The 19,887-nt window shown below is 44.0% G+C and overlaps 2 protein-coding genes and 1 long non-coding RNA gene across 8 annotated transcripts in view; 2 read left to right on the top strand and 1 right to left on the bottom strand.

The window, feature by feature from the left end:
• The window catches only part of RPP40 (ribonuclease P/MRP subunit p40), a 35,439-nt gene extending 32,263 nt beyond the window's left edge, over positions 1-3,176 (bottom strand). For all 5 annotated transcript variants that reach the window (XR_013394020.1, XR_013394019.1, XR_013394021.1 and 2 more), the window contains exon 1: positions 3,047-3,176. Coding sequence is in view for 1 of the 5 variants with exons in the window: in XM_028737819.2 (XP_028593652.2) it covers positions 3,047-3,172 (126 nt within the window). In the remaining 4 variants the exon portion in view is untranslated. The remainder of the gene's footprint in view (positions 1-3,046) is intronic.
• LOC144328730 (uncharacterized) lies at positions 3,136-18,174 on the top strand. 2 transcript variants are annotated; one of them, XR_013394024.1, is made up of 4 exons: positions 3,136-3,268; positions 6,613-6,766; positions 7,665-7,752; positions 17,993-18,174. It is a non-coding gene; the product is annotated as an uncharacterized LOC144328730 (long non-coding RNA). The 2 variants fall into 2 exon arrangements; XR_013394023.1 differs by lacking the exon at positions 3,136-3,268 and having other exon boundaries at positions 6,361-6,766.
• On the top strand, positions 11,398-13,590 carry PPP1R3G (protein phosphatase 1 regulatory subunit 3G). Its single transcript, XM_028737814.2, has one exon. It carries the CDS (start codon positions 11,736-11,738, stop codon positions 12,723-12,725), a length of 990 nt encoding a protein of 329 aa, XP_028593647.2. The 5' UTR covers positions 11,398-11,735; the 3' UTR covers positions 12,726-13,590.
• Positions 18,175-19,887: the final 1,713 nt, after the last annotated feature.

Below are 19,887 nucleotides of genomic sequence, written 5' to 3'. Positions count from 1 at the left end.
AATAATACCTCAAACAAAGTAGTGTTTTTAACCTATTATGAACAGTTAGTATCCAAATACTTGTGCATTTGTAACCAATTCTTCTACCAAGAAAGTCAAGATGACAAGGATTTATCCTGCTTTATTCTCCCAGCATTCCTGTGTTAGGTATGCTGTCTGTAGGCTTGTTCAGGCTTAACACAGTTACAAACTACCTCTACACATTTGCAAATGTTTGCAACAAAGTTTCTGGGACTGATGGAAGTCTGGAGTTCTCCAACATCTGTAGGGCCACAAGTATCCCCTCCTCCCAACGGAAAGCATGCAAGAGGAAAACTAGCTCTACAAGCAATATGGACTGGATACAAAAGGCCACATGTGATATGTCCACGTTACATGCCTAAATAATTGTTGTTGTTGTTGACATCCATCTGTCTCAAGAGACAATGGAGTGTGCCTCTGGGGGCGAAGCTAAACTGCTGGAGAAACACAGTGCCTGTTGGTTGCAGAGCCTGGTAACTTGTAACTGCTGCCTCCTCTGTTGTTTTCACTGTGTTACCAGCACTGAAGTGACCACTCTGGGGTGCAAACTTGGACAATGGGTATGGAAGTCCTAGGCTGCCCAAACTACATAATCCTGCTCCCCAGCCTGCTGATATTGTCCAAAGAAATGGAAAGCAATACATTTAGCACCAGCTTGGCTGCAGGAGTTGTCAGAAGGAGGCATACAAGATGCCATCCATCTATCTAAGGGACTCCACTCCTGAAAATATCCTGCAAGGCAGTGAGTACTAAATACATTATACTGTTGGTATTAAGCTTTAATTTAATCCATACTTTCCCTTTTCCCTTCATTGTCTCATAAGCCCTTTAGTGTTGTGCCTGTTAGACAGTTAAACCATTCTGTCAGGGAATATTTTATTCTTTGCACAACCCTCAGTAGAATTTTAAACTTGAAACCAGCAAAAAATTAAATAATACAGTAGCTTTGGAGTGATGTGCCAAGATACTTTTAGGTTTTAAAACTAAGGGCCAAGTTAGATATGATGTGATAGGCCGATTTGTTTAAACGTGGGTCAACCCCACTCATGTCTGATTTTTAGAACAAAAGGCTTATGTAAGGGTGGTGAGTGAAGCTATCTTTAAACTCATAGCCATGCAGCTGTGTGTCACATCTAGTTTGGCCCATATTCTGTTTTAAGTATGTGCTTACTGAAGCCATGATTTTGGATTGTGTTAGTGAATAGAATTGACACTGGTGGCTTTTAATCTGTTTTATGTTTTGTTCTTTTTAATTTCATTGGATGGCTGTGTTGGTGCTCTTCTTTAGTATAACATGCTGGTTGATTTTTAATTTTATATGTACCGTAAGTTGGTTAGAGACTGAATAAATAATACAGTCTTGAATGGGTTGAGTTTTTAAAATGCTGTTCTCATGAGATAGAAACGTTAAATAAATACCACATTCTTAAAGATAATGTCTGAAACTATTAATGTATTGCAGCAAAAGCAATACAGTCTTGCAAGTACCTTAAATAACTAACATATATATTGTGGCATAAGCACTTGTGGAGAATGGTACATTTCACCAAAGGCATAAAACACTATATTCAGTTGGCAGAGGTGTGTGTCCATGGGCACATATTTTGCAGCCAACTGGCATCATTTGATATTACAAAAACAAAAACCTCAGGCCAAATGTCAGTGATGTGGTGGAGCAAGAATGATGTATTGCTACTTACACAGCAGCAGAAACAATGTCATATCTAGAGAAGCTGTTAGTCAATCCTGTCTACATACCAGATACATATACATCTCAAAATCTACTAAATTAGCTGAGCAGAGGAACAGGTAAGTTACAGTTAAGGGGCAACACGGGGCGAAACTAGCCTTTATTTCACTCAGGTCAAAGACCCAGTTTGGCACACCCCCCCCCACATTTATGCACACACACAGGCTGGGTGCCTCAATGATGCCCCTGGGAAGCTTTACCTGGGGCAAAAAATGCAGGCCCCCCCCCCCGCATCTATGGCACTGGGTAATATGCTGTTTTATTTTGAAAATAATTGTTGTGACCGGGGGTGGGGGGTGGGTTTGAGCAGGAACTTGGGGAAACTGAATTCCCTTACCTTTTAAAAATTAAATATTTTTTATATTTGTCTGGGGGGAGGGGCTGGAACAGATATACGACTCAATGCCTGAGCCAAATATAGATTGCCTACACCCTGTAATCAATAAAGCTGTGGCTATTAATAATCCAGATCATTGTCTGCCTGTGTTTATTAATCACATCTTACGTTTAGCCACTTCTGTGGCGGTGGGAGCCCACAAAAAAACAAACTTTGTGGTGAATTCCCTCACCTTTTTCTCCAGAAAGAAAGAAAAGGAAAAAAATTAGGTAGGACCAATCAGAAAGCCACAAAATAGTAATTTTAAGAACTATGATTGGGAAAACCGTTAAAAGGACATGCAATGAAATTCAACCAAGGGGAAGCGAGGAAGTCACTTAATAATGTTAATAAGTGTAATTTTTAATAAGGTTATGATTTATGTTTGTTTGTTTTATGTGTTTGTTTGTTTGTAATGTTGTGAAAATCAATAAAAAACATTTTGAAAAAAGAAAGCCACAGAATAGTAAGCAAGGAACACTCTCCCCCCTTTATCAGGATGGATAAATCAATAGAGGGGGGAACTGCTTTGGTATTGAAGCCTTAATAGCTACATGGCCAAAATTTAAAACAAAACCCTGCCCTATATAGCCTTAGAAGGAGCAGGACACTAGGAGTTGCCACGCATTTCAATAATCCGCCCCTTTTATCACTACCACATGGCCATGAAACTCAGCAAGCACCGCCTAGGGGTTTCAATTTTACATAAAGGCTTTTAAGAAACGGCCATTCGCCACACCAGTAATCGCAGATACACCCGTGGAAGTCAGTGAGGCGGTGCAATCCTGAACCACCTCATCCTTCGGAAGCCACCAGCGAAGTTCGCACAGACTTGAGGCGCTCAGCTTTCTCCTCAGGGGGAACCGCTACCCGCACTCTCACCCCCCCCCCCCACTCACCTGGCAGTTGAAGGCGTGATCCCGCACGCGGGTCGCGTGGCGGGACCGCTCGTGCCGCACGTGGCTCCCCTCGCACACCAGCACGTGACGGGGCCCCTCGCGGAGCCACCTCAGCGGGGCGAACATGCCGCGCCGCGTTCCCTTTCCGAGCGGCCGCGCGCGCGCCGTGGAAGCTGGAACCGGCCAATAAAAGGAAGGCGGGGCATAAGACGTCACTCGTTCGTAAGGGAGGCGGTCTGTGGGTTGGGAACAAGGGGCGGAGGGGAGGAGGTACGCGCATGCGCGCTCGCCGTTAGGGAAGCGCTAGCGCCGTCGCTTTACAAAGGTTGCCTGCGCTTGCTTTGGGGTTGAGGGGCGGTTGAGAGAGGGGAGCGGCTGGGTGCTGAGGAAAGAATTAAAAGCCCTGCAGAGTGAATCATGGGACTCGTGAAAACACAAATTAATCAATTAATCAAAAATAGAATAGAATAGAATATAAAGAGTTCAGTGTGACTGTAGTTGACTCAGGGGAAGTCGCAGAGCGAAAAGAACACAACTGAAAATGAAACTTTTTCCCTCTAATGACCTCATAGTGATGATATAACTTTTCAAGGCATTTATTTGCACTTCGTCCTATGCACAATAAGGCTCAGTGTGTCTTGAGCTGAACAGAGTTACATTTGAATAAAAGGCTGAAAATTACAAGAGTGCGCTCATTAGTTTGTGGTGAAAAGGCCATTGAAAAGCACTTAGAATCTGGAAAGCTGACCATAAGGGAATTTTTCAGAGCTAATAAGAGTGCCCACATCTCTGAAACTTTTAGCTGGCTTGCATTGAAAGTTCATTATATGGCCAGTTTGTTGGAAGGGGTTACTGGTTTTGTTTTATTCTCTTATCCGCATGTATTTTGTGTTCTCATGTTGTATTTTTATGTTCTGAACCACCCTGTGATCTTCAGGTGAAGGGTGGCATATAAATTTAATTAATGATGATGATGAAACATAATAACAAAATAGTACACCATACCAATATTCTGTTGGGTTTCCCAATACACAGGTCAGTATTGCAACTACAAAAAGGCAGGTTTTCAGCTGGTCCCTTAGCTGGTTGATGCATTGATGGTAGCAGCCTTTCCTTTCTGGAGGCGGTTGCCAGGCAACAGCTCCTTCCCAGGTCCACGGAGGAAAGGGAGCAGGGATGAGCGGGTGGAACTTATCCAGCCCATGTTAGAACTTCAGCACGCAGCAGCTTTATAATATCCCTGCACGTGTTGATCTGGTGCCTATGGTTGCATTTCAAATTATTTCCATCCACCTACCTCATGTGCATCATGCCTAGGTGTGTGTATATCTTGGGCCTCTTATAACACAGATGGAAACACGGCTATTTCTGTTCAAATGTGACTTGGGGACCTTTCTTACTATACGTCTTCATCACTCCCTTCCCCTGTAAATTGTTGTCCAGCCTATTGAGACTTAGGTCACCTTAGGTCATATCTGTGGTATGATAAGGTCAAAGCACATAAAGCATTTAAAAACCATATTGTCAGGAAAGCACTGTTTAATGTCTGGACAAGATATAAGGATTTGCTCGAAAATAAAACCCCAAGGTGGTTGTCACTGATGGAAGCGAAGGCTCAGAAAAAACTCAATATGGAGGCCAAATGGCCGAAATATTGGGAAATTTTGGAACAAGTGGGATACAAACTGAAATTGCAGAGTTATGAGAAACTAAAAAACAAAGTGCAAGATTGGCTTCATTATTATCAAATAATGGAGGCATACAATTCGGATAAAAAAATTGGATTCCAGGTGGAAAAATCAAAATTGGAAACAGAACTGTTAGATCCCAAAACTAAGACTTTGTCAAGGATGTATAACTTGCTGCTGAAATGGAATACACAGGATGAAACGGTGAAATCTGCCATGATTAAGTGGGCTCAATATGTTGGACATAATATTATGATGGCTGACTGGGAACAGTTATGGACCACAGGTATGAAGTTTACGGCATGTAATGCCTTAAGAGAGAATATTATGAAAATGATATACAGGTGGTACATGACCCCAGTCAAGCTTGCAAAAATCTATCATCAGCCCGATAATAAGTGTTGGAAATGTAAAGAAATTGAAGGTACATTCTTTCAGCTTTGGTGGACGTGCCCAAGGATTAAGGCTTTCTGGGAGATGATATATAATGAAATGAAAAAGGTATTTAAATATACCTTCTTGAAGAAACCAGAGGCCTTTCTCCTGGGAATCGTGGGCCAATTGGTGCCAAAGAAGGATAGAACTTTCTTTATGTATGCCACGACAGCAGCAAGAATACTTATTGCAAAGTATTGAAGACACAAGATCTACCCACCCTGGAAGAATGGCAGATGAAGGTGATGGACTACATGGAACTGGCAGAAATGACTGGCAGAATCTGAGACCAGGGGGAAGAGTCAGTGGAAGAAGATTGGAAGAAATTTAAAGACTACCTACAGAAATATTGTAAAATTAATGAATGTTAGAATGATGTTGGATGGAAAGTTACGTGGTTCTTAGCTATAACGCTATAAGGAATATGAAAAAATGGATTATTAACAGGCAAAAATTTAATGTTACAATATTTTAAGATTAAAGACTAGGATAAACAAAGAGGGAAAGGATTTGCTGAACTAACAAATTGAACGGGAATACAAAAAGGGAGGTGAGAGGAGGTCCGGGAAACAAGCAAATGAAAGATAAGTGATGGAAAGATGGAATTGTTTTTTAACGATTTTTATTTTGTATTTTTCTTTTTTCTTTTTTCATTTTGTAAAATTCTAATAAATATCTTTTTCTTTTTCTTTTTTTAAAAAGAGACTTAGGTCACCTGCACAAGAAATGCACCACTCTGTTCCGTACATCACCTAGCATATTGTTTTACATGCACGTTAGACCAAAAGTAGTCTTGGCTAGCCGACCTAACTGGAAGAGTCCGTGACCAGAAGGAGGAGGAGTATCAGGAAGAGTGGGTTAAATTTAACGATTACTTAGTTAAATATGTTAAATTAACTGAAAACAGCTTGCAGATACTTACCGTAATTGGCTTAGGATTTTATTTATGTTAAGTGATGAATTAATATGTTTAATTTCATAATGTGAAGATCTAAGGATGTTAATGTTTAAGTTAAATTTTATAAGAACTGTGATTTGGAAAACCGCTAAAAGGATATGCAATGAAATTCAACCAAAGGGAAGCGAGGAAGTCACTTAACAATGTTAATAATTTTCAATAAGGCTATGATTTATGTTTGTTTGTCTTATGTGTTTGTTTGTTTGTTTGTTTGGTTGGTTGGTTGGTTATAATGTTGTGAAAACCAATACAAAAATTTGGGGTGGGGGGAAAGTAGTCTTGGCAATATGCAATTGCTGGATTCTGTTCAGTCATGAGTTTGCTAAGGGGAGAGAATGATACTGAGGAAAGACGGCCAACGGGCATAGGGCAACTGTCGAAACTGGATACAAGTTAAAACCCTATTCGTTAACCACTTTGGATCACATAAGCCTAACATGGGGCTGTTGGAGTAAAATAAGATTCTGCCACTCTGATCATTTTAGAAGACGCTGAAGGACAAGAACGTGACAAATCGATGATTTGCCAGCCTTCCAGTATTTACTCAGCTTTTTCTTCTGAAGTTACATCTCCAATCAATGTCTCTTTTACACGTGACTAAGACATGTTCTCTCAGGAGAGAAAAGCAAAGTGTTCCAGGTAATTGCATCTTAACAGCAGAAGAACATTATACTTAATGTTTGTGGATACTGGTTGAGGCAGGAGTTACCAAGTAACTGTTGCACATATTTTCATATGTGACAACAAAAGGGAATAATATTTTTCATGGAACATCTCAACAAAGGTTATAGGAAATATAAGGTAAAAATAAATAAGCTGTAACTATTGGCATTTATATAACACTTTGTGGGAGCAATTCTGTGCACAAGAATCTGGTGTAAAGCAAGCTGGTGTAAATTAAGCTAGCATAAAGTTACACCAGATCCAAATGCTATTCAGCAGTAGAGCTGCTGTTCTGCCTAAGCCTGGCAAAGGGAAAACAAGCCTTTAAAAATGTTGTGTGTTGGGTTGCTAGGTCACATGACCAAGCTGAGTGGGGAATCAGTCAGCTGAGCCAGAGATCTACTGCAGCCTAAGCTCCTCCTCCTGGTGGATCTTGCTTTAGGATTGTCCTCTATGCGTATGAAATGTGTTAGGATTTTTGTCTCATTTAGTCCCACAACAACCATGTGAAGTACCGGTAGTTTATGTTGGCTGTGAGATAGTTTGATAATTAGCCAAAAGGCACTCACTGAACTTTATAACAAAAGCTGCAACAGGAAATCCTGATTTGGATTGTATCCATGGTATAGCAGTATATTAGTAATAATAATGCCATGGTGTATGTATGTGTAAGCCTTTCCCCTGTGCTGTGGCCCCTGTCCAAATCAATATTGTCTGTTTCCTCCTCTGTGACTAACATCAGTTACAGTGGCCAATGTAGACTGGAGCCTCATCATAAGGGAAGGCTATTGCCTAAAATGATGATTTTCAAAGGATTCTATTTACTTACTAACATTGTTATATATGCCAAGTACTTCCTCTGTGTATTTTTCAGCCACGGGCACATTCTTACGGCTTTCTTACTGCTTGAATACTAAGAAGTATATCAGATTGCAGCACAGAGCAGAAAACTGAATTAAAGGGTAATGTAATTTTAATTTTCATGCATTCTGACTAATCTGTTGCAATTAAGGGCATAATTAAAATCTAATTATATAAAATTTATTCCTATACTTTAAATGCTTTATTTTCACTGTACCATTTTGGAGTGCCATATTAGTATTCCAAGCATTTGTGCTTCTAATTCTTTTCATACAATTACTTCGGTAAAATGAAACCTATGTGTTACATTCAAACAGTTGTTCATATAAAAGCCTGAAGTACATGGTGTAGTCTAGCAGCCATATTTTCCAGAAGTAATGAAGGTACATATATCTAAGTAATGACTCTTAATTTCAGGGTTGTGGGTTCAAGCCCCATGAAGGACAAAAGATTCCTACATTGCAGAGGGTTGGACTTGATTATCCTTTTCTTCCCTCCCAACTCTTCAATTCTATGATTCTATACTAGGAATTTCTATGATCTCTTTTAGTTTTAGCAATGCTAGAGCCTTAGAAACTCCAAGACCATTTACTAGTGTCATAAAAAGGTAAAGGTAAGGGGACCCTTGACCATTAGGTCCAGTCTGACTGACTCTGGGGTTGTGGCGCTCATCTCACTTTATTGGCCGAGGGAGCCGGCGTACAGCTTCCGGGTCATGTGGCCAGCATGACTAAGCCGCTTCTGGCGAACCAGAGCAGCGCACGGAAATGCCGTTTACCTTCCCGCCGTTTACCTACTTATCTACTTGCACTTTGACGTGCTTTTGAACTGCTAGTTGGCAGGAGCAGGGACCGAGCAACGGGAGCTCACCCCGTTGTGGGGATTCGAACCGCCGACCTTCTGATCGGCAAGTCCCGCGTTTGCTGTAATTTAGCAATGTCAATGCAGGCAGTGGGATCTGCCCTATATCTTCTGCTGTGAAGACAGATGCAAATCATTCATTTAGATTCTCTGCAATCTCTTTATCATCTTTTAGCACAGCTTTCACTCTCTTGCCATCCCATGGCAAGCAAAGTACCAGCCTCCAGCTGCTCCAGCCTCTTCATTTCCTTGGCATTTTTTAAAGGAACTGTAAGGGTGGGGGCAGTTGAAAGGGCACACACTAGGCAGCTGCCAAACTGGTTTCAGGGGCATATCTAACATGTAGGCTTTGTCTGATGTATGCTCATGGCTTCATATCTCTCAACTGCTACATATAGCAGTTATTTTCTATTGCTATTTTATTCCCCTCTGACCACCTATAATTAATTTCATTTGCTTTGTGTTAGCCCTCTCTTCTCAAAGCCGTGTTCTCATTTATTGATTTTGCGGGCCTATTATCTTTATAAAGAAAGACTACACAATGTAAAAGTGACAACATTAAGATTAGGGTGGTGGTTTTTTTTAATACCTACCTATGTATCTTGAACATGCAGTGGGTTATCAAGATAGAAGTGTAATTGTACATTTTTTTTCTTTGCCAACCATCCTTCCAAATTAGCTGACTTAAAAGTAAACTATATGCTGTAATTTGCTGGGAAGGAAATGAAATGGGTAGTCTGACTTTTCTTCCATTTAGTTTTGATTAAGCATGGCAATGTAGTCCCAGGTGATTGAAAAATAATTATCCAATTTCTGGCTGTACGCTCAGAGCAATACTCAGGTTTTCAGTGTTCATACTGGCAATTTAGTTGCCAAAGGATTTTGCCGTTTATGATTTAATTAAAGATCTCTAAGCTGTACTCTGTTCTCATTTATATTGGTACAAAACATCTGGGCAGTGGAAGTTCTCAGTGCATAAAGCGGCATCAGTAAAAGTGAACTAGAGCAAAAATTCAGAGAACTTAAAGCAGTATGTTTTGAATTATGGGGGCTGCATGATCTTGCACTGCAGCAAAGATGGCCTCCACTGTGCCGCTGCTTGTACCCGTGCAAGCTAGCTAGTACTTTGACAGCTCACCAGCCTAAGTCTGGGCTATAAAACAATTTGCATTCATGTTGCTACTCTTAACAGCAACAGTTAACAGACAGGTAAAGGCACTGAGCAGTTCTCAGGATGCTGATGACTTTTTTGAAGTATGGCATCCATTTCTAACTTTCTCAAATGAAAACAATATGGTCTGGCATCCACCACATACACATGGCTGGCTATTGAACAATGCACTCCATTGTTGAAACCATCTTGTCCTACTTGAGTGTGTGCAATTTGTTACTGTGTTGGAGGGATTTAATTTTGTAGCATGTATTTACTGAAACATCTTTAAAACTAACACCCCCCTACAGATTGGTGGATTGGGCTGGTCTCAAGTAACATACTCTGGAGTTCACTTCTGAACCAAATTCCATTTTGGAGGATGAGTAGTAGCCTATCACAGGATGTATCTGTGTGTAGTAAATGCTTTTTAAAGATTCTAGTTGCATGTGTTTTTTTAAGGAAAGGACTTCTTCACCTTTATTAGTTGTTCAAAGGAGGCAATTTCCCGCAGGTGTAGCATGTCCTCTATTTTGTCTGGCTTCTTGACACAAAATTCACATAAAGCCAAAGCACTGTGAGGCACACTTCCCTGGAGTAAGCCAGCTGCAAACTTAATAGAGTAAATGTGCATGCAATAATGCCTAGATAGACCTCAGATGGCTGTGATTTTGATTTAAGTTCTTTTTTCCCCTGCTCCAATATTGTTTGCAAATAATATGGAAATGCTAAACCTGTGCTATATTTCAGTTTAGTTTCACTATACCCCATTATTAGTTTCAAACACCAATGTGTGCCTATGATTACAGCCCTGATTCTAGATAACAGCATGAGGCTTAGTTTGGCATGTGGTTTAATTTGCGCCAGGGTTTAGCTCAGTGCTGTTTTTCAGAGACAAACTTTGGCCCGCATATGTGAAGTAAAAATACAGTGAGTCTGAGGATAACACACACTTCCACACTTCCTAACAGAGACTCAGAGTGGTAGAGTTGGAAGGGGCCATACAGTGCAACCTCCCGCAATGCAGGAATCTGAGTTAAAGTATATGGTCACCATTGAGGAACAATTCATTCAAGCATGTCTAGCCATATTAGGGCATGAACTCCAGCGATAGAATATCATTTACAAACTGGGTGGCCATGAAGACAATCTACAAATCCTGTGACTCTGAAAGATGCCCATCATTTAATCGCAATCGCATGCAGATCAACAAGCAGCCAAGTTGAGCTTCTCTGCTTGACCAGCTGCACCAAAAGGAAGGCAGGGGGGAGAAAACTTTATGGGCCTGAGATAATGACTTTTAGATACATTTGAGCTCAGCCCGTCTTCAACTCTATACAGTACTTAAGTTAGGATTGTAGTGGGACCGTTTCTAAGGCACTGACTGAAATAGTTGCAGCTTTCCCCTAGGCATTATCCATCGAAGTTGCCAAAAGCAGGAGAGGAAGGAAAAAGGGGGAGCTGCCTCAGGAACAGCTTCCTGTGGCGAAGAGAGGGCTGCCTCTGACATTTCTTTTCCTCCCTGCGCCAGGGAGCAGCCCAAACTGAGTCTTACTACTGCTCGGCAACGCCACTTTCAAGGAGGGGGGACTCCTGGTGGGCGTGGCGAGGCCAAGCCTCCTGCAGGCGAAAAGCTGCATCTAGGGCTCGTTCAAGCCCGGATTCGAAGGGGTGCTTCCCCCTTTTACTTCTCCCCCCCCCCCCACACGACATACACACCCCGAGGAAAGGGTTAGGCACGCGTCCCCGCCCGGGACTGCGAGAGAAACAGCTACGTGCTTTGTAGCCTGTGGCGAATGTCTTTCCTGACTGGTTCCTGTGGGAGGTCCCGCCCCGCCCCACACTTCCCGGGGGTGTGGAGGGAGCGCAGGAGGCAGGGAAAAGGGGGCGCGCCCCCTTCGCCCAGCGCGCCACGGGCTTTCGCGAGCAGCCTCGCAACTGCGACAAAACGACCCTGCTTGGAAAGCGGACCGGAGCCCCCGACGGCCGCCGCTCGGATGGAAACTTAAGCAGGGAGGGCGGAAGCCCCGGACTCGGCCGAGAGCGAGCGAGGCGACGCGTCGGCGTCATGCTATGGAGAGCAGGGGTCCCGCGGTGCTGGGCTTGCTAGCTTCCTTCGGCGAGCGCCCGCCGGCTGAGGAGGTCGCCTCGGCTGCGCCATGGCGAGCGCCGGGCAGCGCGGAGGCGGGAGGCGGCGGCGGCGCCGTCGAGCGGGACTGCGCGGGGGAGAAGAAGGAGCTTCCCGAGGAGGCGCTTCTGGAGTTGCGCCGCCGCCGCGGGCGCTCGCTCTCCCTGCCCGCCAGCCCGACGCTGGCGGCCGCGCGGCTCTTCCCGCGGGGCCGCCTCGAGGGGGACAGTGACGGCGACCAGGACGAGGACGGAGGGGGGGCGTCGGCGTCGGGGGGCGGCAGCGGCAACTGCTGCACCAAGTGCAAGAAGCGGGTGCAGTTCGCCGACTCGCTGGGCTTGTGCCTGGCCAGCGTGAAGCACTTCAGCGCCGCCGAGGAGCCGCAGGTGCCGCCCGCCGTCCTGTCCCGCCTGCAGAGCTTCCCCATGCGCCAGAAGGACTTCGAGGAGTTCAGCGCCGCCCTGGCGGGCCTGGGCGCTTGCGCCGCGCCGGCCTTGCGCCCGCTGCACTTGCCTCAGGCGCTCCAGTTGGCGCCGCCCGACGGGCCCGGGCGGCTGCAGGGCCAGCGCGTGTGCCTGGAGGAGGCGACGGGCACGGCTCTGGCCGGGGCCCCCACAGACGTGCGCGGCGTGGTGAGGGTGCTCAGCTGCCCGGGCCCCAAAGAAGTGACGGTGCGCTACACGTTCAACGAGTGGCTCTCCTTCTTGGACACCCCCGCGGCGCCGCTGCCCCCGCCGCCCGCGGAGCCCCCGGAGCCCTGCAGCCCCGTCGAGCGCTACCAGTTCTCCCTGTGCCTCCCGCCCGGTCTGCAAGAGGGCACGGCCGTGCATTTCGCCATCTGCTACCGCAGCCAGCAGGGCGAGTACTGGGATAACAACGGCGGGGCCAATTACACCCTTAGCAGCCCGGAAAAATCCGCGCCTCCCTTTTATTGACACCGACCAGGCGCCCGTCAGCTTGCCTTCCTCGGTTGCCAGAGAACCTCGGAGCAAGGAGCCAGCTGTGCTTTGCCTCGCACCGCGTGCTTTACAGCCTTCCGAGCCCCGCGACCTCCAGGAACTGCCATCACCTTGCCTTTGTGCCTTCCACCCCAATCCTTTGGAAAGCGGATCGGGTTGGCCAACCGTGCCTTTGCACTTACCTTAGCCTCGCTGCAGCCAGCCTAGTTCAAGTTGGAGCAAAGGAGAAGCCTTGTAGGGCATCAAGTGAGAAGGAAATGTGGAAATCAGGGCCTGACAACGGGAGAGAGAAGGACAAAGCAGCAACCTGAACGTTACCTGCTTTCTGCTCCAGGCAAACACTGATATGACCTGGTGTCTATAACTGGGGGAGTGACTGATGCTGTGAAACATCCCTTTTTGTGGGGGGAAGTATGCCCCTCTGGAGCTAGAGAGTGGAGTTTGCTGTTCTGGAAGCTTGCAAGAGGTGTGGTGGGGGGGGGGGACCATTTCTGACCTGTGCCTTCCGTTATTCTTGTACAGGAAATGACCTGTGAAAGCCAAGAAGGATGCAATTGAATTACAGAAGTCTCTCTGAGAACCAAGCAAACAGAGCTGTTCAAAATACACATGCACGGCTGAGTACTTCCCTGTTACAACTTGAATACCAAGCCTTTTTTTTACACTAATAAACTAGAGGCACTTTTTCTTCCACCAAAGGGATAATGTGCTCTTATTTCTGTAACACAGATGGGGAAGGACCTTTTGGCAGAAATCATAACAGATATTGGCCAAGGGCTTGATGAAGAGGAGGAGTTGTTGTTTTTTGGTCTGTTTTTGAAAAAGGGAACTTTTGTGGCTACTAGTTTGTTGTTTTTGTTTGCACTGGTGATTTTAGTCTTGGTTCCAGTCACATAGCATGTTAAGAAATTATCACTTAAAGCATATCATCACATGTGGGCTTTCAAGGTCTAAGAAGGTGTGAAATGTCTGTCTACTAGAAAACCCACACTGGGATGTAATAGCCCTTTAGGAAAGGTGTTTAGAGTTCTGTGACCAAATGGAAATGAACTTGCTGTAGCTGTGTAGAAGAGGGAATTTCGGCAGGTTTGGGTTTTCCTGCTGAAATTCATCCTTCTCCACAACTATTGGAAGTTCTGGAGCCCCGCCTTCCTTTGCATCCAATCCCGCTTATGTTTGCTCCCTGCTTCTGGCTGGATTGTAGCTGCTGCCAACACACAGAATTAAGCTTTTTTGCAAACTGTGGACACACACTTCAGGGTTTTGCAAAAGTTGATGCATGCATGTGGTAGCAGCAGCTGCATGTATCTAGCTGGTAGTGAGGAAGGCAAGCAGGATTAAATAATAATAATCCTTAGCTGGACTACTGCATAGCTGTTGTGTGGATCATCATCCTTGGTGTGTGCCGATTGACTACTAGATGCTTTAAAATGTAAACCCATTCAGTATTCCTGAAGCTTCTCTTGAGATGACATACCTGTGGCAAAACAAAAAAAATTCCTTCCAGTAGCACCTTAAAGACCAACTAAGTTAGTTCTTGGTATGAGCTTTTGTGTGCATGCACACTTCTTCAGATACACTGAAACAGAAGTTGCCAGATCCTTCTATATAGTGAGAAGGTGGGGAGGGGTATTACTCAGAAGGGTGGTGGGAATGGGTGATTGGCAGATAGCTGTGATGAGCCTGTTGACAACTCTTAACGACTGCAGTAGGTCTTACAGGAAAAAGCAAGGGGTGAGAAGGTGAAAAATGGCTTTGTCATGTATAATGAGATAAGAATCCAATGTCTTTGTTCAGGCCAGGTCTCTCCATGGTTTTAAGTTTGGTAATGAGTTGCAATTCAGCAGCTTCTCTTTCCAGTCTATATTCAGAATTCAGAAGCTGCTGCTCATCACAGCTATCTGCCAATCACCCATTCCCACCACCCTTCTGAGTAATACCCCTCCCCACCTTCTCACTATATAGAAGGATCTGGCAACTTCTGTTTCAGTGTATCTGAAGAAGTGTGCATGCACACGAAAGCTCATACCAAGAACTAACTTAGTTGGTCTTTAAGGTGCTACTGGAAGGAATTTTTTTTGTTTTGACTATGGCAGACCAACACGGCTACCCATCTGTAACTATACCTGTGGCAGTAGCTGCTGAGAGAGCAAGCAACTTTCTTGTGTGATCCACTTCCTCTGGATGTCCCATCTCTGTAACTTGGTTGAGTCCTTTGAAGGGATTCTTACTTTGAAACTTAATGCACTTTTACAACCCTAAATGGTTAAAAAAAACAACAACCCCACAAAAGCTAGCTGCAGCCTTGCTGCAACTCAGGCTGTGAAGTGTTTAGTAGGAGCAATCATTCTGGTAAATTAGCTGCTAAAACAGGAACAACTTGATGACCACTTAATTGGTGTCTTTGGGACTACTATTAAATAAAGTGGCCGCTGAATAGCACCTTTAGAAGCCTGTCTAGCAGTCAAATTGTATTAAGGTCTCCTCTCCAGTCATGATAAAATGGTCTAATGACCCAAAGTGACAATTAATTGAATTGCCTTTCAAGGGCAAACTCATTTCTTAGCATGCTCTTTCTTACAGTATTCACTTTCTAAAACTTGGAATGGTAGGCTCTTTCCTGCCTGGGATTTGGGGAAAATATTGCTGGCACCACTTCCGATTTTTGTACTTTTCTTCACCCTTCATAAGGGTGTCAACCTTAGCATTCTTTTCTCAAGTAAGGTGACTCAGTAGGTCAGTAGTATGAAACATCTGCCATGTTGAGGGATCCTGTATGGGTTTGTATGAATGCAATAGACTGGCATACCCTCCAAGGTGAAGGGAGATGTGAGCAGGGGTAAGCTTTGCAGAGCCATGTTTGGGTTTATATATGCCTCACTTTGTCCAGTTGTAGCACTGTGCAACCACAACTTATATAATGAAGCATCACCTTAAAGGTTGCTTTAGGAATGTATCTCTAGGAGATTAAGGGGCACTTAGCATTGTAATGAACGTGGGGTTCGTGGTGTGCACACATCAGTCTAAAAGTCTCGCCCAGGCATGGTTCCCAAGCGCCACACATGCAGCGTGTTTTCAGAAGCTTGTCCCTATTTACGTTATATTTCCACGACACTGCTCTTCCCTGTTGTGTATGTGGCAGTTGAGAATTCCTTAGCTCAGTGGTACGCAATTGGTGGCCTGTGGACCCCAAGAGGTCCACTTAACCCACCCAGGGTGTGGTTTGTGGCACCATTCACATAACAAAACCTATTGCAGAGGTATCAAAATTTTCAAAAGTAAGGGGTCCATGGCTTGGCTTTTGAAAAACAGGCGGTCCACAGTACTTAGTTGATTCAGAACCATTGCCATAACTGCTTCTTGGTGCACTAGCTATGCAGAACATAATCCTTCTGCGCTTAATATAACATTACAAAATAATAATTTGGATTCTTGTTTGGAAATTTTATGATGTGTTTATAAAGTGTTAAATGGCTGCTCTTCCCCCTTCATTTTTTAAACAGAGAAGCTGACTGTGACTCCTACTGTAACCTTGGACTCTGCAGTTGATAACTGTTGGGGACAAAAGTTAAAATGTAGTTGAAGCCTTGTTGCAGGGCAGTGGGACAGAAGTGTAGGGTGTCTCTGTGTACATGCCAAGAGCAACACTGCCTTTCAGTGTACTTCGAAAAATACTGTTTTCCTTCAGCTAGAGTAGCAGTTTTCTCAGCATTTTGGAAGAACTTGTTCTGGTCACTTTTTGGAAAAAAAAATACTATATTGCAGATGCAGAAAAACCCTGCGGGGTTTCTATTTTTCTTTTAAAACTAGTTTCCAAAATGTATTAAATTAAACGTAGCAATGAATAAGGAAGCACGAGTGCACAAATTCTCCTGAACACCACACGTTCCTTTTCCTTGGATAAAAAACTGATGCCATGCCAAAGAGCCCGCAGTGAGTCATAATGCGGTCAGCATAAACTTTGACGCTCCTACCACCTTAAGTGGTAAAGATGCTAGGTTGTGGGGGATGGGGGGAAATATATATTTCCCCATGGGATAATTTTTTTGTATACCTGAGAGCCAGTGGAAGACATAGGTGAGTGTTTTGGTTAGGACATGTGATACCTTTTTGGAAAAAACCCCACAGGGCTTGAATAAGCACTTTTAGAAATGTAAAATTAGGTAGCCTTTGACTTCTTGCCAGCTCAGGTGACTTAGGGTGCCTCTTCCTCTGCCCCCCCCCCCCCAGGTTTATTTCCATAAACTATTGGTGGAGGGGAGAGAAACTACCGGTAGTTCTTGCCTGAGATATTCAGAGGGAATGAACAGAGCTGTTAGCTGATATGTCAGAACTGCATACTGTCTTGAACAAGATCATTCTCAGCAAGCAAGGAGCAAATCTCTAGCATGCTATTCTGGCAAAAACTGGTAAGAACTGGTTTTGCACATTGTGGAGTTCCTCCTGTATTTGCTGTGAATAATCTTGTTGGAACAGCGTTCAGAGGAGACCGAGAGCCCGGAGATATCTGGAATTGTGCACAGTATTCTAAATATGGATTGCATTCTGCGTGTAAATGATCACCCTCTCCTTCCAGAGGAATGTCAAATATGCTTCTGTTTTTAGTGCCTTTAGAGGAATATGGGGAAGGGTGAGTTGGGTGGGTGAGTTTTTTTGTTTCTGTTAGACATGTTGGAGGAATTCTCTCGTTTGCTTTAATAAGCAAGAATTGTAAACCTTGATGAATAAAAATGCCTTTTCCTGTGAGTTAATGAGGTTGCTTGTCTGCTACATACGACTACATCAATTTTTGTCTTCAGTGTAATCTTTCTTGTGTGTATATCTATCCCATAACTGCTGTACAAACATAACCAGATTGTAGAGGAGGAGAGGAGATTTTCAACACCACAACCCTTTGTTCAATAAAGGCTTATTGGGTTGGCAGCCTTAGATGTTTCTTTTAAATGGGACTCAAATTAAGCAAAGGTTTTGCTTGCTTTCATTTGCTTTTACCCAAGATGGTTGGTTCTTATTTTCTTAAGTTAGGACTTCGGTGTTAACGGATGTTGAGACATAGAATGAAATAATGTGACCAATAAACTTCTGCCCCTTCTCTATGCCTGAGTTTGCCAAATTTCCCAAACATACTGTCTAGTTCCTAAAAGTACATCTCAAGCTCTTTGACTCTTCTGAAATTTGGAGATTTTAAAGAAGTTAACTCTTAAATGTTTAGACTCATTTAATGTTTTCCTCTTTTTTGGCAGGTACAGTTCCAGGTGTCTGCATTTTGAGTGCTAGCAGAGCTTACTCTCAACTTTGCTAGTGCGTACCAGGTCTGGAAACAATAAGAGGTTCTGCAGCCATCTGGATTAAAATAAGAAAGAAAAGGAAAATGTGTATTAAGCCAAAACAAATATTGTATATTAAAACTGGGTTCTAAAAGATACTGCAGCTGGTTAAAATTTTATTTGAAGTAAGAGGCACCATATAAGTATCTTGTCTTGCAGATGTCCTGAAGCTAAAAGTGCCTTCAGGGAAGTGCCTTCATTTATCAAAAACAAAAGAAAATTCAAAACTATAGAGACATGCCAGGCGTTTACCCAGAAACTATTAATGCTGTATTGACATTTTCTGTCATGGTATCATGTCTAAGTAGAGGTTAAGCTGAAAATGGTGATAGCAGTAGGCATGAAGAGGCAAGTGAAAAGCATTATAAATTAGCTTTAGTGTTCACCTTTAGATGCAGGGTTGCTTCTATTTTAAACAACTAGATTGTTTATTTTACAATGCTTAAGGTTGAGTGCAATTTGCCCATCAATTGTAATCTGATCTTGGCCATGTGTATGAAAGTGACAGGCAAAACTGCTGAATATAGTTAAGACTGTGTAAATCGACTTAGGGCTTTTTATGCGTTTCTGGTGTGGCTTTTTGTGCCGCTCGCCATTATCACAATGTCAGCAGCATATGGTAAGAAGGAAGAGAAAATGGATGCTAAACATCTTAGTTTGGGGTGGAACTTGGGATCTTCTGGCTTATATAGAATCTCCATCTGCCCAAGTAAGCACGTAGGAATGATGTTCAATTGAGTGAAACCATTGATTGCACTACTCGTACAAGCAAACTATTGGTGGTTGCATTTGGATATCAGCCTTCAGGGCCGTCTTGCCCATAGGTGCTAGGGGTGCGGGGCATCCGGGTGCTGGCCTCTCAGGGGTGCCAGGCCGAGAATCGAGTCCGAGAAAGAGCCCGCCCATCGGTCAGAGCGCTGTGGTGGGCGCTTCTGCTGTGGGTGGCTCTGTGCCACATGTTCGGGGGCCAGCAAGGTGCTGAGGCGGCCGGCTCCGCCCTCCTGCGTGCCTGGGACTGGGCAACCGGGGGGGGGGGGGCACCAGGCAGCACCCCGGCACCGCATATGCTTAAGACAGTCCTGCAGCCTTCAATGAAGGCTTCTAGGATACCATTAACTTGCAGAACATCACTTTCTTCAGGTAAATCCATTCTGTCTGATGAACGGTAGATGCTCACAATAATATAGAGAGCTGGTTTTGTCACTCTTCCCTAAGCTCCCCTACGTGTGCCTGCCTGGAAACTGCAATTACGCTTGTCTGGAGGGGGTTCTGCGATACCTGCTTTGTAGAGGAGTCATGTAACTTGTATGGTGGAACTGCTTAGGTGCAATAGTTAAGAAGCCTTTGTTTACTGTAATTCCTTTAGAAGCATGGCTAATTCTGTGTCATGAGATCTGTCCGGCTGAATGCTGGTAGCCACGCTGTAGGAACACAAGCCTCTGTAATTAGTATAGGTCTGTATGATATGAGATGAAACCTACTGAATGCAGCTTGGTGGCCATGAATGCACGCCAAGTGCAGTACACACCCAGGTTTACTTAGCCCTGGGTTTTGTGCCAAGCACGGTTGGTGGATCAGAAATTCTTTGGAACATTCCCATAAATCTAGCAATTGTGGACATGGCCTATGAGGTTTAACCTGCTTCCTTAAAGGCTCTCCATGCCTTTTTTTGATTGGACTCTCAAGTGCATGGGAGCAATCTGGTGTCTACAGATGTAGCAGATGGTTAATCATGTTTGCTAGTAAAAAGCCTGGATGTTTTTGTAAGTTTCAGAAAATTGTTGTGTTCTTTTGACCTTTGAATTAGCAAA

Source organism: Podarcis muralis, chromosome 8 (genome assembly GCF_964188315.1).
Source record: "Podarcis muralis chromosome 8, rPodMur119.hap1.1, whole genome shotgun sequence".
NCBI classification, from domain to species: domain Eukaryota; kingdom Metazoa; phylum Chordata; class Lepidosauria; order Squamata; family Lacertidae; genus Podarcis; species Podarcis muralis.
Note: the sequence above shows the minus strand (reverse complement) of the source record. Positions and strands in the feature narration are given on the sequence as shown.